The sequence below is a fragment of the Patella vulgata genome, chromosome 1 (assembly GCF_932274485.2).
Source record: "Patella vulgata chromosome 1, xgPatVulg1.2, whole genome shotgun sequence".
Classification (NCBI taxonomy): Eukaryota; Metazoa; Mollusca; class Gastropoda; family Patellidae; genus Patella; species Patella vulgata.
Window position 1 is genome coordinate 76,235,246 of NC_065879.2, and position 27,721 is coordinate 76,262,966.

Here is a 27,721-nt window from a genome sequence, read left to right on the forward strand (position 1 = left end):
TTCACTTACGTTTTGCCTCGTAGAGAAAACCGCGTTGCAGACTGGTTTTGAAATTTTAATTCTGTCTTAAATATTTGCTATTTATAACACCATCAATATTAAATTCTACTTTATGGTTTTAATATCGAAGATCATAGTTGAGTTAGATATTTAGCTACCTTATCTTTAAAGTCTAACAACACACAAACACCCCGCACTATATATACTAGAGTTTATTGTGCATTCCAATAACATCTCTACCAATATTGTACAGTAATGTACATGTAAGGTCTCAGTGGCTAAACAGTAGTCAGGCATGTTAAGTTGGTTATTAAATTGATTTATATTATGACTCATGCTTATATTTAGTATCCTGTGAAACTTGTTGACAAATTACACAATATTTGACATTTAGTAAGGAGACACAGCCTCTCTCAAGCTCTCTAGTATAGTCTGCTTAATTTAAGTGGCTTATAGATTAGTTGTCAATCATTAATAAAATAAAAAGAATTTCAAGCATCCTAAGGATATTTTGTTTAAAAATGCACAATTAATTTTATTGTTCATTAAAGCAAGAGTTATATAAAGGAACATACCAGCTAGGAGGAAAACCCTGTTATGTTGGGTTTTATATATTTTATATTTCTTCCTCCTGCCATCTTTATTAAAGAATGAGGCAAGTGGTTGTATATGTATATCAAATCCTGATTTTACTATTCAAATATATATAGGATTCAATTTTAGGAATGTTTTGGAACTGTTTTTTGATTTCTTGAATATACAAATCATGCAAACCAAAATATTTTGTTTTAGGTGCTTGTTTATTTTTTAAGGGGTACAGTAATACTACATGTATTAAATATGTGTAGTTAAATTCCATCAGTTTTTAATTTATATCCAATAGGGAATACTAAAAAATCAGTTTGGAAAGCATTAATATTAATGTGAACGCGCCCCAAAGTTGCTTGTAAGTGAAAGTGACAAGGATTGGGTTCTCTGGTCCCTACCCACTGACATCCCTCCCCCCCGATCGCTCTCTCTCTCTCTCTCTTTCTCTATCATATATGTACTCTCTAAGGTATACAGAAGCTGATATCAAAGCTGTCCTACTATATAAAATCCATCAACCCATTTTAATACTGAGTATAGGTACTATACTGCTGAGCTTCAGGCCTTGTCATTCTTGCTGGCTGTCATCAGATAACATGACAGACAGTGAAAGATCTAATTTTGATAATTGACAATGCTGGTATTGGATATTGACTTACGGTTTCTAGGATTACAAATAGAATATTATGTGTGGTGGAATTTTCTGTTTAACTTCTGCACATAGATATTAGCTCATGCAAAAAGTGGTACCTGATGTTCCTAGAAAGAGTAAGCATTTTGGCACAATCTCTCTTACTACCAATCTAATGAAAGTTATTATTGTATCTCAAGTCATCTGTTTTTTGTTCTGATTTTCTACATAAGATCTAACATATTCAGAGTGGTTGATGTGTTATGCACAAGACTTTAGAAAGTGCTGGAGTTCATATATAGTTCTTGATATGGTTTGGGCAACTGCACTTTCATTGGCTGTTTACGGTACACAAGTAAGAAAACATAACAATGCTAAAAATTGTCAGGTGTTAAGTTGAATTATGTCCTATATCGTATATAAACGCAAAATTTAAATTAAAATTAATCAAATGGTATGTCTAATTCGTCTGAGGTATTTAAATTTCAGCCCACGGAAAATATCGTTTGTTCTTTGTAGTTGGCAATTGTGAGTGGAAAAATAACCCTGGTTTTTAACCCCATGTCATAATAATGTATAGAAGGATTAGTAGCTAACACTCAAAATCAATTCATTTACACATGCTAATAGTATTACATTTAAAACACACGTAAAATAGTCAGTTTCTAATCTGGATAAGATTAGAAATTTAAATTAATTAACATTTTTAGCTGTGACTGGAACTGGGCAAGATGCAGTGGTGCTTAACTTCTACCACCAAATTTGCTTTTGGAACAACAAGCGTTTTTTGTTTGTTAAAGACACATTATGTAAGATTTATATAAAGAGGTGGTCATTCTCGCTCTAACTAATAGTTTAAAAATAGATGTTAATTAAATGAATACTGGTATATTGAAAATTTTAGTTAAAGATACATTATGGGAGATTCGATAAAGAGTTGGCAGTTCTCACTATAATATAATGTAAAGGCAATTTGCTGAAAATTTCATTCAAATTGATCCACTATGAACCGAGAATACATGTATCTAAGGCTATTAAATCTTGTTTAGAACATAGTAATTTAAACATACATTATGCAGGAGCTAAATCTGTCTATTGCAGGTCTTTCTTTAGGCTTGAAATGTTATCTAAATTATTAATTAGACATTATTTACCTATCCAGACCATAATCAATTGTCAAGTACCATAGCTACGATAATAAACAAAGACTTGGTTATCCATTTTACCATTAAATTATTAAATAATGCAGTTGTTCTAATCCATTTAATATCTTGGCTATCCGATGTCTCAGGAATTGATTATGTAAATATGCAAGAGCTAGACATTTATTAACATTAAAAGACCATAATCATCTGATTTGAACCTGATCTGTGGTTCAACAGCTGTTCACAGAGGGCCTGACGAGGACAGTTGTCTAGTCATTTGGATGGGAAGAAAAACCAAGGTCCCGTGTACACATTGGCGTGCACGAAAAAGATCCCTTGGCAGTTGGAATTCGATATAAGAGTAGGCCGTAGCGCCGCTGCCCGGGCAAAGTTTCCCTCATAGCACACTGCATGGCGTATGCTGTCTTCATTAGCCCAGTTCGGAGCAGAACAGTAGGATGTTAAACCCCATTTCATTTCATTTCAACAGCTGTTCATGATTTACTGTAAAAATGGATAATCAAGACATTGTTTATCACCGTAACAACGGTAACAATGACAATCAAGGCTACAGTGTTTTTGAAATGAGGTATTCTCTGCTCAGAGTGAAGTAATTTGACTGAAATTTTCAGCATATTCTCTTTACATTATCTAGTTTTTAACTGTTATAGCGAGAACTGTCAGCTCTTTATATATTCTTTCATAATACCACTCTAACTAAATATTAATTTATATAAATTACATTTAAGCCAGAAAAAGACCTGCAATAGGCAAATTTAGTTCTTACATTTTTATTCATCTTAAGGGTTTATTTATAGTTAGGCTAAAGTTCAGATAAATTTAAGGGAGCAAGATGATCTTGAACTTTGTATTAAATCTGGGCTTCGACAGATTAACATTGAAGAGATTTTAACACTGATGATACTGTGCAATATAGATTTACCTATAAATAAATATATATTTTTTTACATGGCACATCAATATAATACATATGTACATGTACTTAATGATTTATTTACAATTGTATATGAAATCAACAGCTGTTTCCTGTATCTGTAAACAATTTGAACTGATGCACAAAATTGTATACATACTGTACACACTGATAAAGATAAAACTAAATATTTGGTTAATATCTAGAGAGAGAGAGAGATAAAGGAATGGCATTTTACATCCACTGAAAACTACTCGGGTCATTTCAGGACTAACATGGTTTAGTTTTTAATTCAATATTTCGCTTGCATGCAACTTTCTTTAGAAGAAAACCCATTAGGGTATACATGTTTTAGACCACTTGGTCATTATAACCACCTGTAATATAAGTACTGTTCATTGATGGTGTCATTAAATTATTCAAAAGATGCTGGGATGGCTCACATGATAACTGTGAGTATAGTGTTGGCTCACTAACCAGGAGATCAGGATTTTCCAGCCTTTGGTCCACTTGTCAGTGGTGTAGGACTGAAAGCCTGGCAAGGTACAGTGTCTAGTTGATACTCTGCATAAATCAATTTTGGGATTGGGGGCTAGTGCTTTTTGCTATCTGAAGTATTAAAATTGTAAAAATTTTAAATCGTTAGAGAATGACTTTAAAAGAGCCGTTCCAGTTATATTGACTGTAAGTTTCCAAATTCCATACTGTGTAAGTGTCTGGATAATCGTGTTTATTTACTGACAAAGTTAGAGTGGTAAGTATTGCAATTATCAAGACATACAAATAAAGAGTAAAATTCTTGTGGAAATCATTTCCATATGGCTCAATATTCTGAGACAAAATAACAGGCAATATTGTATCATTTTAGCGTTGGGTTTACATACATAAACTCAGTGTACTGGAAAATATGGGACACCCCCTTTAAGTTTTATAAGAAAGAGAGAGGACACACTTTAAGACTATACCTACTGAACTTTTAGTCCAACATTTTCGCACCCTGGTTTATGCAACCTGGTTTTTTTTATTATAGGAACATTAGATGATGAATATACATTTAACTATGACATCACTGGAAAAAAGAGAAAAAATTCAGGTATTACCAAACATCATTTATTTCAACATTTCCATAAATAAATGTCCATTAACTCTAAGAAGACAGCACCATTGGAGTGTGTGTGGTTAAGTCCCTTGATGCACACATGGGTTTGAATCTTGTATGGGCCAAGAAGAACCTTCAGAATGTCTTAAATGCCATTGTCAGTTCATATGGGACAAAAAAAGATGTCAACCTATTTACAAATTGGTGTGCAAATCGGTAGAGATTGGCAATGTTACCAAGCAGACCTCTGTAAAATTAGTGTCTGGATAACCATGTCTGTAGTTGAGTTTATCATGTCATTCATTACACGACATAAATGTAAAGAATACATGTAGGCAAATTCCTTTATCTGAGATATGTAACCCTCTTAAGCAGTGGATAATGGGAATAACAAAAGCCCTTGAATTGTCTGAATCTGCCACAAATACAAATTTGAGTTTTTAGCACAATTTATGTGTAGAAATGTTAGTATATGTAGTCTATGCTATCTAGAACACTTGATAGCACTTCTCAGAAGAGGATATCACTTATTTGTATTTTTATGAAATGTCAACTATTTTTTTTTCAGACTCTTCTGATTCCTGCAATGGCCAAGGTCAAAATGAACTTGAATCAAGGTCACCAAAAACCACTACTGGTGATAATATAAAAACAGGTAGGTTTTCTAAAAATGTGAGCAATTGCACTAAACATTAAATTCTTGGATCCATCTATCGTTAATGGCAGGCTAAACAATCCTGACAAGCTAGATTGATTTTTCTTCTTCAACTTCATTAGCTTTTACAGAAAATATCATGTAAATGTGTTATATTCTCGTTCCAATGTCAGAATTGTTTTAACTTCCAATTGAGAGGTAGCAGAATACTTCTTATTGGTAGATGATGCCAAAGTGTTATGAGTCCAACAAAATTTGTGAGGATTGGGTAGTCGCGTAATCTAGATATGTAGATACATGATCAGTGCAGGTGTTAGGAATTTGACTCAGATTATGGTCATCTGCCTAACCGTGTGGGTTACCTCAACTGGTACTGCTGACCTATGATAACACCCATGTGATATTAAATGGCATTTCTCATTCTCTCAACAACAAAAAATCACATTGACGTGGGTTTGATATTGGATGTTGAGATTATTTGTCTATTTTTTTGAGAAGTATTTAATCAAACCATAATTTATGTCGTTTCAGATCCTACTCCATCTCAAGATGAAGAACAAGACAGAAGAGATGACTTTGCTACACCAGTTAGTACAGAAACTGACAAACGAAACCGATCGCTGGAGGCTCTATTTGTTGTCACAGATAATGAGCTACAAAATATTTCACGACATGAACCAGAAATAGAAAACACAACAGATGAAAAGATCTACATAATCAGCGACATGAGTGGCGTTCAGGTAAACGAAGAACAAATTGTATTCACCGAAAAAGAGGAAACCCTAGTTCCAAAACCAGATACAAGTGGAACAACTACAGCAAAATTCCATTTGAAATCAGAAGCCCTTGAGCAACAAGGATTAAAACTAGTTTACACAAAGCAAGCCTCAGAGTCGAGCATTGTGCCATATTTTGTTGATACCAAAAATAAAAGATCAGAGACATTCACAAAAAGTCAAAGTGAGGTACTAACTCCATCACCAATGGAAATGCCACTTAATATATTGTCCGTTGGTAGGAAGAGAAAACACCCGCAAAAACCTGGAAGACATATTTGTTCATATTGTGGACGAGGATGTGCAAAACCGAGTGTTCTTGAGAAACACCTGCGAGCCCACACAGGAGAGAGACCTTTTCCATGTTTAGATTGTGGTTTCTCTTTTAAAACTAAAAGTAATTTATACAAACATTGTAAATCTCGAGCGCATGCTTTAAAAGTGAGTCAAACAGAATCAGTGGTAGAAGAGATAGTTGAAACAGAGGCCAATGAAGTAGAGATATCAGATGAAGAGGTCACAATGGCTGAATCCGAAACAGAATCAGCCAGCGATCAAGAAGACCCTGAAAGATTGAGGATGGGTTTGAGTATGGAGGAGCCTTTAACCCAAGTCCAAACACCATCAGATGATCCAAACAATCTTTCACTGCAACCAAACTTCAAGAAGAGAGTAGAAGTAGGTAAGCTCATGGAATGGAATAAAAATATAGAGAAGCAAGAAAAACAGAGAACAAAAGCTATGCTGGAAGCTCACAGCCAGTTTCCTATTAAAATAGCTCCAAAGAATATTAGTGGGTTAAGTATGGATTCCCTACAAGTTCCTGACTCAGAACCAAGACCCAGGTTGCTTTCCCAAAAAAGCAACCCTGAGTATTCAGTCTTAGCAGCTGAGGAGAATTTGGGAAAATTGCCCAGTCTAGCAGAATCAAGTTCCTCGATAGTTGTTAGTACTTCAGCACGGACTCCTGGTTCAACTAAAGGGTTATCTTTACCGGTAGTCATGAGTACAGAGACTAAAGTTCCATCAATCAAAACTAGTGAACCTTCAATAACCATAACTACTGAGACAGTCAAACTTCCTCACCCAAGACTTGGTCGTGAAGCCGCCCAAAAAGGTTTGAGGGAGCTTGAGGAACTTACTACTAAGCTTAACTCCCCCAGTTTCCAAGGTATTCAGATCTCCACCTCCTTCAATAAATTACCAGATGAGTCTATGGAGGTTATAGTTCATGTTGCCAAATCTGCTCAAGGTCAGGTAACTGGAAAATCAGAGTTAAAACAAAAAATTGAGGCTTTAGTGTCTGCTACTTCGGTTGCTCTTGCTACTCAGCCAACAACTCCTACCCCTGTGATAACTTCCTCCCCATCATTTAATCGAGCGGACTCCAAACAAGGAATGTCTTCAGAACATATTAAAGAACACATTCAGCATCTTATATCTGCAAATGCTGCCATTGTGGATATGCCTATTTTAGATGCTCCTAGGCCGAGAGCAAGAAGTATTTTCCGCCAAACCAGTGAATTACCAGGAACTTTGAAACCAGATCAAGCAAAATCCGACCCACCAAAGATTTCTATACCAAATATTGTGTCAGTGCCCTTGCAACCACTTTATCAGTCAGAGACTTTGTCCAAAGGTAAATCATTGAGTGGAAAACCTTTGTTATCAACTCTTTCTTTACCTAGCAGCACTGATATAATGAAAAAAGAAAACCTTGCAAAGAAAACAGATCAGTTGAAAAAATTAAATGAAATAACTGGATCACAAACTCTGAGCTTGACTAGTGATATTACAAGAGCTACATCAGAAGGAATAGCTGGATTTTCAGGACTGACTGTCCCAAAGACAAACCACAATCAACTTGAAAAATCTAAAACTATGGAGGAACAGGTGTCTTCGTCTGCAAGTGAGTTTAAGATACAGATAAAGCTCTCAAAAACACAGAGCGAATCAGGTGGACCAGTTGGAAATCTTTCTGTTGGACATACCTCAGCCTCAGCACCTAGGATCCCTTCTCCTATACCTTCAATCACAATAGACAGATCAGCAGGTTTTACACCGAAAGAGATGCTTCTCCAAAACAGATCCATATCCTTTGACCCGAAGATCCTGGATACCAACAAGGAAACCGAAAACCCTTCAATAGTTGTTCAATCTGACATATATCCTCTTAATCTTTACAAGAATGTGTCTGCTGAAGAATTTTCATGTCAACAATGTAAAGATTCTTTTAAACATAAAGAAACCCTCAAACTCCACAACTTATTTTACTGCTCTTCAGAACCAGACAGATCTGCAAAATCCAATCCAGCTTTTGAGCAAATTCAAAAGATCCTGATTGCAAATTATTTTCAAAAGGGCGTGGCAGGCCTGAAGAGATCTGTGTCTTTACCAGATGGAAATGTCACAAAAGTGAAACAACTCACAGAAACTGAACCTTACAAAGAAAGTCAACCAGTAAAGCAGCAAATGTTACAAGAAAATACCCTAGAGAAAATAAAGTTAGAAAGTCTTAAACCAAAATCAATGGAGCTCAAGTGGATGGAGATGGATAATCCGCCCCTGATGATTCCTGGAGGACCATACACTGTGGATCAAACACCCACAGATTTGACAAAAACAAAATATCACACTGTTAAACCAGCTGTGTCTACATTAGCTCCAACTACTCCAATCTTACTTGCCCCAGCAGGTCATGGCTTTAACCAGTCCCCAAGAATACTGACACCTACATCCATTCCTGTGCTACTAGCCTCCCTTCAGTCAAGACCAGTGCTCCTGCAGCAGTCAGCAGTTTTATCAGAGCCAGGTCAAGTTCCAACAACTTCAATTTTTAGATCAAGTAGCCTGGCCATGACTTCTCAAAATCTATCCATACCAATGGGAACACGGTCCCTGTCTATGGGAACTACTTCCCGTACTCCAAGTACCCCAAGTGGATCTTTCCAAGCAATCCTACCTAACACCAATGTTCCAACCACTTTAATAGGTCAACCCATGATTTCTCCTACACCTATTTTTGCCAAAAACTTACCAATTTCTATGGCGGAAACAAGCCAGTCTCAAGCTGTGGCTGATATGAAGATGCGTCTAAAAGGAAAGCTTCTTTTGAAGCGTTCTATGAGTGCTGAAAAATCTAAAGAAGGATCGGTCATAGACACCATGTCACCAGGAAGCAGAACTCCTGGAACCCCAATCACAGCTGGTCGTCTTTTTGGAGACAATAGTAAGCTTGCACAACTACTTACTGCCCAGGCTAAGGAGAGCCAACAGCATTCTTCTCCAGCAAAGCGTCCGAAACTTGGGGAACTAAAACAAATGAACTCTGGACAATTAAAGGCAGTTGACTTCACAGACATAGACCCCCCAGCTTCTTCAAAGCTGAGTAAATCACAATCCAGTTCTCAAGCAGATCCTACAGGAGCTCTCAAGAAAATAGACCTTAGCTCCACTACAAATTCAAGCTCTATTCTGTCTCTTCAGTTGTCTAAAAGTGTAGAGGATAAAGTGGGAACCGTTGCTACAGCAATACTTATCAAGGAAGGAAGTTTAACTGAAGGGGATTCTAACACTGTTCAGTTCTTCACTGTGCCTGTGGTTATGGCACAGCCTTTCTACTCTTATACAAAGGGTTTAAGTTCTGGATACAGAAGTAACTTAAGCCCTGGATCACACTCACAAGTAATAACATTAATTAGTCCGACAGCATCAAAAGCTCTACCTGGATCCAAAACTGTGAAAGAATTATTGATTCAGAAGTCCCAAGAGCTAGCCAAATCTCCAAGTTTAAGTCACAGATCATTTGCTGAAGCTTTGCTAACACCCTCTGCATCAGCACCAAAAGCCCTTCAGTATGACAAAGGAGTGAACTCTAATACAACACAGCAGTTAAGAGAGAAATTATCTGGACAAGTTGAGAAATCCAACCAACTAAGTCCAAGAAAATCTGATGTCATAACACCATTGACTCCAAGGCGATCACCGCTTCACCTGTATGGTCATTTAATAGCAACTTTACGAAGCACTACTCACGTATCGTATTGCTGTGTCCAGCGTCCACAGCCATTTTATGTACCAATTTCTACAAACAAAAAAATTTCCATGTATTCAAACTGGAAAGCAGCTCCTCACAACCCAAATCCAGTAGGACTGTCTTCCAAGGATCTGCTGACCTTGTACAAGTCTCGATACACAAGTAACCCTGTTTATGCCGAGGGAGGTAACTCAGTGCCAAATTCAATTGGTGGATTTGTGACTCACAGTACTTACTGGACCTACCACAAACAGAGAGAAGGCCAAGAAATGAAAACTGCTTCTCACTGGCGTGAAAGAGAGAAGGGAGAGAAGGTTAGCCAGAGCACCCTAGAAAAAGTTTTGACAAAAATAAGAGAAACCACTCCAGAGGAGACTAGAAAAGAACCAGATATCACTAAGCTTACCAGGACTGATACTGGCAAGAGAGAGAAGGTTTGTCGAGGTGGGTTTAAAACTGATGAAGAGTACACATATATTCGTGGAAGAGGGAGGGGAAGTTATGTTTGCGAGACCTGTGGTATAAGATGTCGGAAACCAAGCATGTTGAAGAAGCACATACGGACCCACACTGATCATCGTCCCTACCATTGTCGTCATTGTAAATTCTCTTTCAAAACAAAAGGGAACTTGACAAAGCATATGAAATCTAAAGCCCATCAGAAGAAATGCATGGAATTGGGCATAGTTCCTGTACCCACCTCTGTTGAAGAGTGTCAGATTGATGATGATGAGTTGGCTGCTCAGATGTCAGCAAGTAAGGATTTATGGGTTGGTGTATCATTAGAAGATGAAGATAAAACTGATGATGAAGATAAGGATGGGGATGATGACCAGGATGTTATATCATTGGGTAGTGATGATGAAGATGATGAAGATGCTGGAGCTGATTTTGAAAGGTAAGCAAAAGCAACAAAATCCATTATTTAGGCTACACTTTTGGTGGAAACCCTGGGGGTTTGGATGACCAAATGGTTAGCACGTGCACACTGTATCATAACGTCTGTCATTGAGTCAATTGGCGTGGTTCCGATTCCCGGGCTGTACGTGACAAGGAGTAGGGTCTCCTGTCCAACCTTGTGGGTTTTCTCTGGGTCCGCCAGTTGTCTCCCACTGCTAAAGACCCTTAAGTGCAAGCAAATTATTGAAATATAATTGAACCATCTGTTAGTCCCAAAATGATCTTGTCCCTCTCTCTCTCTCTCTCTCTCTCTCTCTCTCTCTCTCTGAAAGACAAAGGTCATAAAAGCATTATGGAAGCAAGTGAATGACTTAAAATTCCATTTCATTCCTATCCATGCTTAATGTACATACTTTACCATACAGGTTCAACTCTCAGGCTTTTATTGAAGAACAGCAGAGGGATGCTGCTTCTCCTGTTTATGTTGCTGTTAAAACATCAGAGAGCAATCAACCAGCTTTAATTAAAATAACACAGAAAGGCATTTCATCCAGGTAAGAGTTTCTGTGTTACTTATTGTCACTAATAAACACAGTGACTTGTTTCATCTTCAATGTTAATAAATGTTGTAACTGTAACCACCAGAATGTCAGTTAAAGGACAATATTGGTGTCAGTCCTTATCACATATGTGATAGAACTCATTAAACACATTCCAAATATAATTTTAACACAGAGATCATTGCTACGACAGATGCGTAATAAAGGTTTCTACAAAAGGAAATGACGAACACAAAAGGAAAACACAAGTTATCCTTCTATATAACTGACTGAAGTGATGAGTGATAACATATACACAGGCGAATTTCTGCTCACTAACAATTACTTCAGAGACCAATGGTTTGGAATGTTCTTACTTGGTTTTATTTTATTTTTATATTTACACTGTAACTATAATTGAACAGCTATTTCAAGGCAGAGTGATTTGAGGGAAGTTCAAATTCAAGACTCCCCTGACTTGAACTGCCAAGGAATATTATTTGCTCATTAAAAACAATTTAACATTTTTCGCAGTGGTTACTAAGATAAAGTAAATGGTTTTATATTTCAGACTGGGGACTGTTTATGGATTTGAGGGAACATCATATGCTGATAGAGCCCTTAGTCCTGATACAGGTAAGTTTATTTTTCAAAATATTAAGTATGAGGTGGAGAACTTACAATGTAGCAATAAAGGTATATTATTTAAATATATTGCAATATTTTGCTTCTCTAAACATACTTTTGCTTTATCAAGATAAGGATCATCAAAGTTTATGTTTCCATGTCTTTTCCAATAAAAGGGTTCCCGCGTTTCCTCCCTTGATTCCTTTGCAAGATGAGAGCCATGGTGGCTCGGTGAGAAAGACATCGGATCGCTAACCTGATATTATCTATATATCAACCCCTAATTACTTGATAGAAGGTTGATATGAGGAATAGCCACATTTAAACATCAGCAGATATATACTCTTCAAAAAAAGTAGGGGATATTCAGAAATAATTCAAAACTGCGAAAATGCACTGCTGTTTTTATTAGAGGTAACCAGTGTATGTTAATAACAGGCCAATTACCTACACATGAACATAAACAGTTCATATAGGCGGCTTATCTGACGGCCCATTTCACTCGCAAAGAGATACACAGTCAAAAGTGAAAATGGACGTTTTTGATTTTTGTCTTAATAATGAGTAATTGCTCCACCAATCCTCAGACGTTCAGCAAATCGTTGTGGCATGCTCCTAATCAACTGTCCAATCACGATTTGGGGCAATCTGACCCACTCCTCTTGTAGTGCCACGGTCGATCAAATTAAACGTAACACACTAAAGCAAAGATACGCTAAACAGTCAATTTTATGCAAGAACCGATAAGAATGCTAACATGGATAGATAAACTAGCACGCGGCAGTTTTCATCAACCCTTCCTTGAAGTGTCAAATTTGACAATGAACCCCTCCCACGTGTATGGCGCTATTGCGTGTCGCATGTGCAGCTCAGTGGTTCTGTTGGGGCAATAAGTTCTTCATCAAAGCATGTCAAGTGTCCATGACAATATATCATATCACAACCTGCATAGGTATTTGCATTTCAATATCCCCTACTTTTTTTGAAGAGTATATATAGACTCTAGAGGTGTGTAAATTGGTATTATATCATATAATTTGGGTGGTATATCACAACAACTCTATCACAACAGTATATTATAGAATCAGTTGCCTTATAAACGTTCATTTCTATTATTGTAAGTAGATGAGGGTATGCTTAACATGTAGGTAGATGAGGGCATAATTTTTATGTCTGCGTAACATGAAAACCAGTTATATGTAATAGTATCTGTGTGATATGAAAGGGAATAAGATATGGCATCTATTTCTAATATAAGTAGTGAATGTTAAAGATGCATTATGTAAGAATTAAATAAAGTGCTGACCTTTCTTACTAAACTAGTTAAACAATAGGTAATAGAAAATGAATAATTGAAAAATTCAGCAAAGTACTCAATTCTAAGCTGAGTTAATAGTGTTTGAAGTTTTGACAATACAGTCTTGATTGTCAACCACCATTGCTGAAATAATAAACAAAGTCTCAATTCCCAATTTTTACAATTAAATTATTAATTGGCAATTATGTTTTAATCTTGAAATCTCAACGGTCTGATTGTCTAGAGAATTGATTATGAGTTTGTCATGTTAATAAATGCCTAATGAATAATTTATACAACAATAAAGTAAAAAATAATACCTCTAATAGGCAATCTGGTTAAAACACATCCTATTTCGTTTCGTTTTTATAGTTCAAAATTTCGTTTTACTTGTCTTTACTACACTTGGATCTGGAAGAGTTGTTATTTAACTCGTGTTCTGAATAGTGTCAGGGATAAGCCAATGAAACGGTCTGTTACAGCGAGCTTTAGGCGTGTCTTTCATGGAACTGTGGGTAATCCACTAGTAACATCAATGCTGATTGGTTAATCAAATGTCTGACATCATAGGGTCATAAGTCGGTCTTTTGACCCCTGACATGACCTATCACTATAACTTGTCAGATCTTCATGTAGGCCATCGAATGTATAAAAAAACAAAACAAAATTTAGATCTGTATTTTAATCAGATTGCTGTAATAGGCAGATTTAGCTCTTAATTGATGTATCTTTACATTTTCTTGATTTGGGCAAACTGCACGCAGCGATCCATCTACGTCATTATGATCACTGCCCCAATTAGCCGCCATTTATAACGCCCACATGATCATTTTGGGGAGGGACTTATCGGCCGGACTAATGCTTTGTGTACACAACAGAGTAAAAATAACCCGAGCATGCACATGTTTTATGTAAACACGTGTCTTTAGCAAAATGTAAACTTCTGCCAATCCAGTAAAAGCGATATATAATATGTACTAGTTGGTAATATTGAAATAAATTCTTTGCCATTGTAAACTGTCTTTAGAGTTTCAATCTGTTTATCTTTCAAAACAAGGTTAGATACTCCTAAATTTGTCTTCGCAAACAAAACCGCCTCTATGAAATTACCTTTTATGGGCGCCGCCATATTGAATAATTAGAGGACTATTTTGTGATTCGGCTTTGATTAGTTTGACATCTTTCATACTCACAGCGGCTAAAGAAATATATACTATTCAAAAAAAGTAGGGGATATTTGATTTTTAAGTGTTATTAAAGTCACCTAATGAAACTGACGAAGAAACAAATGACAAAATGAAATGAGGTTCACATTCATCGATTTATTCCAAATGATCGTTAGACTAAGTAAGGCACAGACTGACCATTATAAGGGTAAAATGATACCCGGGGTCAAACAGCAAAGTTACCACAGCATCACAACCAAGTCAGTAACGGGTAAATCCTCCTCTGTTTGCCAAACAAGCATTGATCCGACGTGGCATACTCCTAATGAGACGTCTAAGGTCATTTTGGTCCAGATTGTCCCATTCCTGTTGCAACACAGCAGCAAGTTCTTGGACATTGGCAGGACATTGTTGACGTTGACGTAACCTCTGTCCAAGCATGTCCCAGACATGCTCGATGGGGGAGAGGTCGGGACTCAGTGCTGGCCAAGGTAATGTGGTGATATTCTGTTGTTGGAGGTAACCTGTAACGATCCTGGCCCTGTGACATCTTGCGTTGTCATCCTGGAAGATGAAACGGCGGCCATGACGTCGTGCGAACGGCACAACATGGACTGCCAAGATGTTGTCCCGGTAGTACTGGCCTGTAACACGCCCTGCAACAACATGTAAAGCCGTTCTTCCAGCAACAGTGATGCCTCCCCACACCATAACACAACCACCCCCAAATCGATCATGTCTGATGACGTTAACGTCTTGGAAGCGCTCGTTTCGACGACGCCACACCCTCCTACGTCTGTCCAAAAAATCAACAGTGAACCTTGACTCATCTGAAAACATCACATTGCTCCAGCGTCGATTATCCCAGTGTTGACGATCCCTACACCAACGACGTCTTGCCTGAATGTGATGATCTCTCAAACAAGGGATCACGCGAGGACGTCGGGCGCGAAGGTGACCCCTATGCAGTCGATTCCGAATCGTCTGGCCATTCACTCTCACACCAGTGTCTGCTTGAAGACGAGCGCTGATCTGATTTGCTGTGATGACACGATTTCTCAAGGCCAAGGTACGGATAAATCGATCCTGGGCTTGAATTGTCGCCCTTGGTCGACCTGAGCGTGGTCTGTCCTGTACAGATTGTGTATCACGGTATCTGGACCATAGCCTGCTTATGACAGACTGAGAAACATTCATCGTCCGCGCCACAACCGCCTGTGTTGTGCCGATCTGTAGCATGCCAAGGGCACGTAACCTTTCATTTTGGGTAAGCCGACGCATATCAAAATTTGTTTTCTGGTCACTAAAACAATTAAACTGATGTTTCCACCCAAGAATTCAATGCCACAATGACTGTAACATTCAAAGTCCGAGTCGTGCAAATCTTGGGTTGGACCCCCATGATGATCCCAAGCATCACCTGCATTCCATGCGGTAGCTATTGGTGCGTTTGGGCGTCACATGTAACTGGAAATGTTTCTTCTGTTAGGTTCTATAGTGACTTTTTTCGTAGTCATTTGCATATTTTAGTATTATGCCCCCAAAATCAAATATCCCCTACTTTTTTTGAATAGTATATTTAATTTCATTCAATATGACAATAGAAGGGAAATAAATACTTCGAAATTACTAAAAGCATACTCAGTGTTTTCGACTAAAATCGTCGATGTAGGAATTAAAATGTCGGGTAATTAGCTTAGGGCCTGTTCTCAGGCTGAGCTAGCTGTAGACAGGCAGCCTAAGTTTGGGATGTGGTTTGGGCTGTAAAAATTTTAGTTATAAAATACTATTACCTGGATAGCACGAATGAAAAGATCTACAAAACAACTTGCTCAAGTTATAACCTGTATATGATAGATACTTTTTAAAAGTGTTTCCACTTTTCTTTCCATGTTAGTCCATTGAAATTTAACGTAATATAATGGTCACATGTTCCTGTAGCATTTGCCTTATTTTAACTTTTACAAAGGAAGCCTATATTTCTCCACATAAGTTGTATTGACCGACCTTTATCAAGGTCAGCCCCATGTGACCTTTGTATACAGGTTTTATTGTATATGGTGTTTAAAATTTTCTACAGGTTCAGATTCTACTAGAAGTCAGAATATAGACACAGAGATAGCCAGGAGTCTGTTAGAATTGTCTAAAAAAGCTGAAACTGATGATAAGGGAGAGAAATATACAGATTTAGGAGAAAAGAAAGGTAAAGAAAGTTGATCAAACTTCATGTATATATAATAGATTGTATATATGTTGTCTGTGTGTGAGTGAAGCTTGTTTATGTTGTGTATATCCAAATGCTATCTCAATCTTCTGGCTCCCTGATAGATTATCCTGTCATATGGTAGAGGCTACCATCATGGAATGAGTGTCTGTGATTGCAGTGGCGGCGCCAGCCATCGGTGGTTGGAAGGGCAAAGCTGGGGCAACTAGGGGTGGGGGGTGGGGTCTCCCCAGAAAATTCTTAAAAACAGGTTGCCGGAAATGCGGCCTGGCAGTATTTCAGGCACTGATCGTTAAGTTAAAGTGTCAAACGAACGGACTTGCGAACCTCGACGAAGCCCACTCACGAGCGTCAAAGTATGGAGTCCTTACGGAGGGTATGGGGGACCTCCCCTAGAAAATATTGAAACTAGATTGCCGGAAATGCTGTCTGACAGTATTCAGTCAGACACCGATCGTCAAGATAAATAGATCTGACCAGATACCGTCCGTCGCCTGGTCACTAGTTTATCCAACCAGAGAACAAAATGTCAAACGAACGGACTTGTGAACCACAAAGAATTTCCCTTATGAGCGCCAAAGTAGCGAGTCCTTGCGGGGGGGGGGGGGGGGTTATTGGGGACCTCCCCAAGAAAATTTTGAAAAATTGACTGTCGGAAATGCTCTACAACATGCAAGTCTATGACTGAGTGGCGATGTGGGATTTATTCACCGTAGAAGGTACTGATTAGCGAAACGTACCACAAATACTTTTTTTTATTTTCTAAAATTATTGGGGGGGGGGGGGCAACCAGGGGGCAGACCAGATTTATTGGGGGACAAATGCCCCCCACCCCCCTGGGCCCTGCCACTGTGTGGTTGTATAATATTATGTTATCTCTGAGCATAGGTATAAAACTCACTGTCCCAAAAGCCTGTGGCAGTAATCTCATATATACACTTGGGGGGTTGGGTGGCTGATTGACTACGGCATGTGCATTAAATCACAAGGTCTGTCATTGACTCAAGTGGCGTGGTTTTGATTGCCCGCTTGTATGTGATAAGGAGTAGGGTCCTCTGGCCAACCTCGTGGATCAGGTTCTTCGGTTTCCTCTTATTGTGCTAAAGACCCATACCTGCAGGCGAATTATTGAAATAAAAATGAACCATGTGTTAGTCCCGAAATGATCTGGTTTGTATCAAGTGGATGTTAAGCTTTCTCTCTCCCTTTCCCTCACTCTCTCTCCCTCTCTGCTTTATGATATTCGCTTATTCAAACTATAGAACCATGCTTAGCAATTTCCTGGGAATAGCATTGGTCCTAAGATCCACTAGCAGTTTGAAACTGAAGGATAGACAGAAACATTTTTATTACTGATATATATTATTTTTGTTTACAGAAACAAGGCTTGGTAATTTAATTGGAGCTTTAATGTCAAGGACAAAACCACTCTCTGGCTTACAGCCCAAGGAGGATAACTCAGTTGTCTTAGATGTGGAACCTAGCAGAAGTCTTCCTATGCGAGGTTCTTCTTCAACATCCATTATCATAACAGATGCAGATGAGGAAGATGTCACTGTAAGTTGAAATCATAGTAAACTTTTACAGATTATATGTTAGAATTTGTCTGTTGCTGATTCCACTTGCCATGATTTTTCTTAATCTTCTTTCGAAACCTGGTTAGCCTGATGGATTGTGGTTGATTTTTATTGTCATGCTCAAAAGGTTTGATCATTAAATTGCTGGCTTGGCCTGACTGGATTATTCATGTTTTAGACATTCTTCAGTTTCTAATAATGTTGTATTTTGTGTCTGCAACAGATTTTGTCCTTTCATGTCAAATACTGTTGTTTCAGAAAAGTATCCACAGCCTTCCAGGTCCATTGTTGCTATAGATTATGGCTTTATTCATCCATTCCAAAACAAGAGTGAAAACCTACATAATTTAATTATTTTTCAGACAAAAGAATCCAAGAGTCCAGCATCAAATCCAACAACACTATCCACCATCAAGAGACCAAGAGATCTATTCCTGGGAGTTGAAGACCAACCTAGTCGCAAACGGTTCTTTTTACCAAGTTCTCCAGCAAAAACACCAAAAGAATCAATTAATCCACAAACTCCACTAAATGCTTCTATCCTATCATATCTCCCACCATGCATTTCAACAAAGTTAGGAGCCTCGAAAGCCTCTACGTATCGGGGACCTATAATAGGTCAACTCATACAACAAGACAGTGTAGTCATGACGCCAGTTGTGTCGTCTGCAGCAACTTCAGGTGGATTTCCGTTCCTCTTTAGTCATCCGTTTGAACTTTTAGATGTTTTACAGCAACCTGGAGACAATCCAGATAACTCTGATACTTCTGAAAAGTTGGTGCAGACGTCAGGGGATGTAACTCTATCAAATATTAAGTCGTCTAAAGAAGGTGCTGTTTTGGTCCAAAATTCTGGCGAGTCTGGATCATCTAGACAAGTGTTTTATATCATTGATGAATCGCAAATGAAAGTCTCAAATAACCAGACATTTGAAAATCGAAGCTCTGTGACATGTGATGTGTGTAGCAAAAGTTTTACAGATATAAATCAACTTAATTTGCATAAAAAGATCCATGTTGTGGAAAATACTCTTTGGTGTGATTTGTGTCGAATGAAATTTCATTCCCAGCATTCCCTCAATAAACATTTTCAATCGTTGGAACATATGAATAGACAAGCATCTGTCCAAAATGAAACATTCCCATCTGTATTAAAATGCATCCATTGTGGAATAGCATTCGGACAAACCGATCAATTATCCAAACATTTAAAATCTAGAAACCATTTTAAGGAACTGGAAAAACTCGGCATAATAAACCAAGGAATGTATGATAGTCTTGAACAGACAGGTGAACTTAACCAAATGGATGTTTCTGATCCAGAAATATTTTTCCGCGAACTTTTATTAAAATGTGATAAGATAAAAGAGAACGTTTCAAGTGCAAACACCATTGAGTCAAGGGAAACAACCCTGACTAAAGTTAGTAGTGTAGGTGGGTTTATGGGTAATAAGATTATTCTTACTAATCAGCGGAAAGGTTCGATTGGTGAAAAACAATTCTCACAGAGATTAGACTACGAAAAACATGATGGAGCATCGAATGAACGTGTTACCGTGGAGATAAAACATGAACCAATCGACATCGGTGATATCGGTCAACGATCTTTTGTTCAAATGGATGACGAGGAAGTGCAAATAATTGATCCATCTAACCGCTCAAAAACAATTCAGTCCTCTAAGGAACAAGGAGATGCTTCAAAAAAGAATGGTCCACATTTATGTGGTATTTGTCGGGATGGATTCAAAGATGTCCAAGAATTACGAGTAAGTGAATAATTATATTTTCTGCTGTGCCAACAATTAAGGCAAAATACATAAACATATTCTGGTTCTCAGATAATCCTGTGTCAATTTAAAAGGGCTGCTTGACCTGTTCCTATTTTAAAAAATAAAATATATAAACAAACTCATTAATTACCACACATAAATGCATCACCCTAGTTACAGGAAGTACATGTACATTGTAGCTCTATAAAAACTTTGAATGAATCCAGAAATGTAGCTTAGGCTCATTTATCCAGTACACATTCCAGATAAATGTACATGTAACTGACAATCATAAATGGTACTGGATAATCAAGATTCATACATACATGTAGTGCCTTGAAAATGAAATGTTATGTTTATGAGAAGTCATTTAGCCCAGTTGTGATCCTTTGACAAAATAAAAACACAAACTCAGAACCAGAATATTTTTTTTGTATGACCATGGACCTTATAATACATTTTTATATTTGGGATGACCCAATGTTTATTACTGAGTAACCTTTTATAAGAACTAGAGAATCATACTGTTCACAGTTGAACTTTGCTCAGTAATAAATAGTAGAACTTCCATAGAACTGTCTTGTGCAGTGACAGAATGTAAAACTGACTATGGGATACATGTAAGTCAGACCCAAAAGACTGATTAGCTTGGTACTTGTTAGATCAGTTTCATTGCAACAAAGACTGAACAAATATATTTTTGACATTTATTCCCCGTAAAGATATACTTTGACTGTTGCATGTGCCTGTATCTTTGATAAACTTGTCTATATTATTTTATTAAGAAAACTTCTAACAAAATGTAACAGTTGTACTTCATGTACATGTATGTAACTTACAGACTGAGTAACTGAAATGAAAAAAATGGGGTTTAGCGTCCTACTGTTCTGCTCCGACTGGGCTAATGAAGACAGGCATATGCCACAGAGTGTGCTACAAAGGAAATTTTACCAGGACAGCGGTGCTATGGCCTACTCTTATATCGAATTCCAACTGCCAATGTGTCCTGCACCAATGACAAGGGGGCACCATGCTAGAAAATCCAGATGATCTTTCTAGGTCCACACCGGGACTGAACATGGGACCTCCATGATGGCGAGCCAATGCTTTACTCACTGAGGAACCACTGCACCTGACAGAGTAACTACATGTAGCAAAATTTTTATTTTATAGACTGAATTTTTCTTTCTTTTTTTAATAGTTCTGAAAAAAACAAACCCAAATGAATGGAAAAATAAAAGCAAGAAAGACAACTATTATTGTCATCATACTGATTATGGTGTCAGACTAGTATTTCTCGCCTCATTGACTTCAATGTTTAATCAATAACATTTCTTGGCCTAAAACATTTTTTGAATATTCTAATTATATGATAAAGTGCAGTTTTAGATGTTACCAATATACTTTGGGTAATTGAAGTGGTTTTGGGTAGATCTGTGAACCCTTAGTTGGTCATTTTGTTAAGTGTGCCATGCAAGCTACATGTAGTTAATTTGATCTGACAGCAGCCGTTCCACCTGCTCTTCTTTATTTTAGAAGACTTGTGATTTATTGTAACATCAAAATTGAATTCCCAATTATATTTTATTTTATTACAGTCTCATATAATGACACATGCTGAGCTACGACCGTATGTATGTGAATATTGTGACGCCGGTTTTACTAATGCTCAGAGTTTAAATACACATCTACACACACATACACAGGTAAGGTATTCTTTTAATTTTATTTAAAGATGCATTATGTATGATTTAGGTAAAGAGCTGACAGCTATAATAGTTAAAATATAGATAATGAAAAGGGAACATGCTGAAAAGTCTTGATTGTCATAGCTACCGTTGTTACAATAATAAACAAAATCTTGATTATCCATTTTTTAATTTAATTATTAACCAACCGTCATGTGGCATGTGAATGAAAATTTAATTAATAATTTATAGAACCTTTGAGACCAAACGAAAGACATGCATTAGGCAGATTATACAAGGATATCCCGGTTCGATCGCAATGTTGGCCAGGAAACTTTCTCAAGTTAATCTAGCCTGGTTACCGCCTTTGTTAATGGTGTAGGACAAAAGGCCAGGAAAGACGCTTGACTGTTTGACTTCATTGAAGAGTAGGCAGTAATTCTACTCACTGGGCAAAATTTCCTTCATAATCATAGCACACTGCATGGCGTATATATGTATTCACTATCCCAGTCGGAGTAGGACATTAAACCCCACATTGTCCTTGTCAGGCCCTCTTTCCTGCACCACTGCATAGCAAATATCTGTCTTCATTATCCCAGTCGGAGCAGAACAGTTGAACATTATACCCCACATTGTTCTTGTCATGCCCTCCATATATTTGTATCTTCATTATCCCAGTTGGTGCAAAAAAGTAGGACTTGAAATCCCATTTTATTTTGTTGCTGTACAGACCAGGGGTCTTATATAACAGTCCATACGTGACTTCAAAGTACTAAAAATATTAATTCTTTTAACTACTTGAAAAGGTTGTTATCATCATGTCAATTTACATAATATTCACATGTTTTTATATATATATATATGCTGTTCTTAATGGATGTTCAGTACAATAAAAATCTGATCTTATCTTATCTTATAGCTTTATGACAATCTGATTAAAACACAGATCCTATTTCGTTTCATTATTTTATTGTTCAAAATTTTGTTTTACTTGTCTTCACAGCATTAGGATCTGGAAGAGTTGTTATATAACAGGCGTTCTAGATGATGTGAGGAATTAGTCGGTTACGGCGAGTTCTTGGCATGCTCTGCACAGAACTGTGGGTAAACCACTAGAAACCTCAACACTGATTGATTGATCAATGTCTGACATCATAGGGTCAAAAGCTACTCGTATGGCCCCTTCATGCAGTAGAGGCCATGAAAAGTATAAAAAAAAAAAAGGAAACAAAATATAGATCTGTATTTTAATCAGTTTGAGGTTTATGGTTATTCCATTATTGCATAGAGTGAGTGACATTAATGATTTGTTATATTCTCTGTTTCAGGAGAGACCATATGTCTGTGGAAGATGTGGCGATACCTTTACACAAGCAGATGACCTTCACCTTCACATGTCAACACACTCAATGTTGCTACCAGCGAAACAAAGGGACCAATCAAAGTCATCACTTTCTCATATCAATCATTCAAATCTTAAAACTACTCTGTCTCTAGACCAATCAAAATTTTCGTCTGCAACAAGTCCACTTATCTACCAATCACCACTTAGACCAACCTTTTCTCTTGACCAATCAGAATCCACAAAAGTCATTGACCAATCATCTCTTAGATTTTCTTATTCAATGGACCATTCCAGTGCTAGTTCCAGTTTATCAACCCATTCTGATCAGAATCCTTTAGTTATCGACCAATCAAATGATAGCATAGATAATAATCTGTCACAGACTTTACAGGTACCAGTACCCAACCAATCAAATTCTGTCATAATAACAAAGGAAAGAGGTGAAGAAAATAAAGATAGTTGATTGGACAAGTGTATGTCAATGAGAACCAATCATACCCGCTAATCAATTGAAGTTCATGGTGATATTAAACTTAAAGTGGAAATTTAGTTTGTTGAAATGTTTAAGTTAAGCTTTGTGTTTCCGATGTATAAAAGTTGTGATATTTCTCCAGTTAGTGCTATTCTCTGACTAAAGGAATAATGTAATTGTGAAAAGGATAATTCTGTTCCACATATGTGTACCAAAATCCATTTAGAAACTGTGTCCCATGCTGTACAAATGCTAAATTTCTTTGTAACATGCATTCAAAACATTAACCAAAGATGGAGAGCTCTTTTCTACACAGTCTCTTTAAATCTTTGCTTTTTCAAACTCAGACTTATATATTTTTATGGGCACTGTCACGTTTTTGGACCTATGTGCACCACGTCTAACAAATGCTTGGATGACATCATATACATGTCACTGTGTGTAATTTTGTAATTGCTTATTTGAAGAACAGCAGCCTGCATACCGAGGAAGAAAATGTTGTTTGTAATACATGTAATTGAAATTTTGGATGTTTTGGTTTCTCTTGATCTTAAATATCACGAAGAATTGATTTCTACAAATGGCTAACTGTCAAAACAATACTGCATTCGGTTTAGTTTACATTCTTCATCAGAACAAATGAAAATTGACCGCTGTGATTGGCTAAAAACACAACCACACAAATCTGACTGTAGTGGAAATAGCAATATTTCTAATTGAATCTCGGCATGAATCCACCAAACTTCAAACTATGGTTTCTATTTCTAGCGTTGTGACGTCTCATGGTTAATGGCCTTTACACCTACATGTACACGCATCGGACAATTATATAATATTTATTTGTAGAGGAACTAATGTTAAATTATTCATATATGATTTAACCTGTATAAGCTGGCTAGCAACACGTCTCTGCCTCTAGTTTTAGGGCGAAGTTATATATGTGCTTGAACAATCATTATTCTATGACCTTAATTTAATAACACAAAATATAATATTTTGTATACATCAAGTCTCCGATATTCTGGAAGCAAAAAGACACCAATAAATTTCTGGACAATTAGACGGGTACAACAGCTTTGAGTTGGTGAAAAATAAAAGTAAAGAATTAATTAAATTTGATGTGCTCATTTGTTTTGTGAAGTTATGTATTGTTTAATGGTCGAGAGCGAGACATTAAGTAATATATTGTAACAACAAGAGGACCGTCAGGTCCGAGTGTTTTTACAATATATTACGCAATGTCTCAGCTCGAGACCATTAAACATCTTAAAATACAGACACTCCGCACGTGCGTTTACAGTGAAATACGTCACTCGAGTCTAATATTTGACAAGGTACGATTGGCAAGTTGCCCGTACGATTATTTGAAATAATGGTACGCCAACATCAAAGGGTGACGTCACATCTGTATTTTAAGTACATTTAATGATTTAAGTTCTACAGATAGAAACAATATGGTGATGCAACTGAATTTGTGTTTATCTGTCAGTTAAATCTTTCAAACTTAAATATGATCTATATAACGTTCCATAAGCTCCTTTAAAAATTATTCAATGAAAATTTTAAACTTTGTACAAGTGGTCTTTGGCCAGAACTTAATCACCTGTATTTATAGAAGGCTTAACAATCTACTGTTCAAGAATTAAATAGCCCGTTATTCCTCCAGGTCTGATTCCACTGGCATCCATCAAATGTTCCAATGAAACATTAATTGAACGAATGAGTTAAAACTCAATCAAAGCTTATTTTCATGTTATTGCTGTCTGTGGGTATAGATGGCCCATTATATTTGGGGGGGGGGGGGTGCAAAAAGCTCTTCAGATCTGTGTTAACATTTTTGCAACTCTCATTACACATTTTGTACATGAACCATTTACTGTTTGCTCAAATCTTGATGGGGACTTGATAGAACGTTCCGGAATTGAATTCTGTCAAACCCAAAAATAGTGACAATCGAGTGAAAATGGGATTTGGGGCTAGAATGCATGCGCTGACTGCATGAGAAAATAGCTCAACCAACCACCTCTGTTGTCCAGACTGACAGTACTGTGACAGGACTGAATTCTGTCAATTCGGAACATTCCGGACTGACAATCAAGCATCTCCAATGACTATTCTAAAGGGGAATAACTCTGCATGGTTTTAAATTGCATTTTCTACAATATATGTATTTGTATAATTGGATTTTAAGCCATTGCCAAAAATCTATAAATTTACTCCCTTACACATGTACAATGAAAAGGGTTTTTATGTCATCTTGTGAGATAGAATGGTCCAAATAGCACATGGTCTATTTCACTTAAATTTGTCCTACTTAATAGAGGTTTAGCTTATTAGAGGGTATTGACAAAATTATTGGAGAGATGTGAGACGTACTTGAAAAAAACATTGGATTTTTATCAATAATAGACTCTTTGTATGATTGTCATTTCTATGTAACACATAAAAATTTGTAATATTTGGACAAAGCACCTCATATTTTTCAATTTCTTAAATTTCTTACTTGGATATATTTGTGACATATAATTTCTGTTAATTTTGTACGGAATTTGTTATTTTTGTATCCTGTTGTTTAAATGTATTGCCTTGCCTAATCCGCCTGCCAGCAATTCTGTTGTGTATTTCATTGTTGGGAGATATTTATTGTCAGGTTTTTAATAATGATGCCAAATAATTTAAATTTGATTTCTCTGGGAACATGTAATATTGAGGCCACACCAATTTGGAACATCTAATATTATGCCACATCAATTTGATTTCCACTGGAAATATCTAATAATCAATTTGAATTTTAGTTCTCTTGGAACCTCTAATAATGAGCAACACCAATTTTATTTCTCTTGGAAAATCTAATGAGACCACACCAATTTGATTTCTCTTGGAACATCTTAAAATGAGGTACATCAATTTGATTTCTCTTGGAACATCTAATAATGAGCCACATCAATTTAATTTCTCTTGGAATATCTAATGTCAAGGCCACACCAATTTGATTTCTCTTGGCACATCTTAAAACGAGGTCACACCAATTTTATTTCTCTGGGAACATCTAATGCCGAGGCAATACCAATCTAAATGTTAGTCTTCAGAAACACCTATTAAAGCTCTTTGCTTCAACATAAAATACTTGGTTGTTATTAGTTCCAAATGTTGAAAAAAAACCCACTCATTATCCATGTGAGTAAAGAACTAAAAATCAAATTATTTTTTCTAAAAGAAACATAACCTGTCATATATTGTTGAGAGTATTGATTCTAAATATCTTTTTAATAAGAGTATTCTACTTTCATATTCAAAATTAAATTTTCTAAATATTTTGATGTGATACATTTTGGTCCAATCCCATTAGATTTTCACACAAGTCCATATATGTTCTACATCTAGATTTTTTGCCCCCCCCCCCCCTATCCAAATAGATGATTCAATATGGAAAATCATTGGCTTACTAATATGGTTGAGCATCAATTATTCTCTAAAAACCATGTCATATCATAAGGTCTGTCATTGAGTCAACTGGTGTGGGTTCAATTCCCTGGTTGGACGTGGCAAGGAGTAGGGTCGCCTGTCCAGCCTCGTGGATTTCCTCGGGGTCCTCTGGTTTGCTCCCACTGCTAAAGACCCATATGCGCAAGTGAATTATTGAAATAAAATTGAACCGTGTGTGTTAGTCCTGAAATGACCATTTCTCTCTCTCTAAAAACCATACCGGGTCCATATTTCTTTGCATTTTACCCCGTCAACATGGATATCCAGAGTTAATAAAACTGTACTAACCTTGGCATTGCTTAATAAAGTCTTTATTTAATCTCTTTCTAGTCTAGTATACTCTTTTTAAACGATTTGATGATGATTCCCAACCCTCAAATGTTATTGTTAATATGTTAATTGAATTGTTTGTTACAGGAAAAAGCCTAATTCGTGCTCTGCTTGTTTGTGCAGATGTTAAAAACTTCATTATTAATGAAATAAAATTAATATTAAGAAAATTATTTGACTTAGCTTTGTTTTATTCTTATTCTATAAAGCAGCTTTTTTTTTTACCTATGATTAATCATCAATGGAGGCTTATGCTTACTCTTTACCTCAGCCCATGCATCCCCATACTTCCCAAAATGCTGTACTAGTGGCTTTTTCCAACATGATCTAATAAAATAGTAAGTTAAACTGAAATAACTTAAAAGCCTGTTTAAAACATCAAACAAATCTACAGTCAGCATCAAGGGCAAGGCCTCCACTAAGGAACAAGTGAA

At 36.8% G+C, this 27,721-nt stretch overlaps 1 protein-coding gene across 1 annotated transcript in view; it reads left to right on the top strand.

Moving 5' to 3' along the window:
* Positions 1-27,448, top strand: part of LOC126823519 (uncharacterized) — a 35,097-nt gene extending 7,649 nt beyond the window's left edge. Inside the window, exons 2-11 of the mRNA XM_050552422.2 lie at positions 4,329-4,391; positions 4,966-5,052; positions 5,584-10,762; positions 11,190-11,318; positions 11,875-11,939; positions 16,474-16,596; positions 17,996-18,174; positions 18,557-19,960; positions 21,562-21,669; positions 22,983-27,448. Of these exons, the coding sequence (XP_050408379.2) occupies positions 4,329-4,391; positions 4,966-5,052; positions 5,584-10,762; positions 11,190-11,318; positions 11,875-11,939; positions 16,474-16,596; positions 17,996-18,174; positions 18,557-19,960; positions 21,562-21,669; positions 22,983-23,462 (7,817 nt within the window). The 3' untranslated portion in view covers positions 23,463-27,448. The remainder of the gene's footprint in view (positions 1-4,328; positions 4,392-4,965; positions 5,053-5,583; positions 10,763-11,189; positions 11,319-11,874; positions 11,940-16,473; positions 16,597-17,995; positions 18,175-18,556; positions 19,961-21,561; positions 21,670-22,982) is intronic.
* The last annotated feature ends 273 nt before the right edge of the window (positions 27,449-27,721 follow it).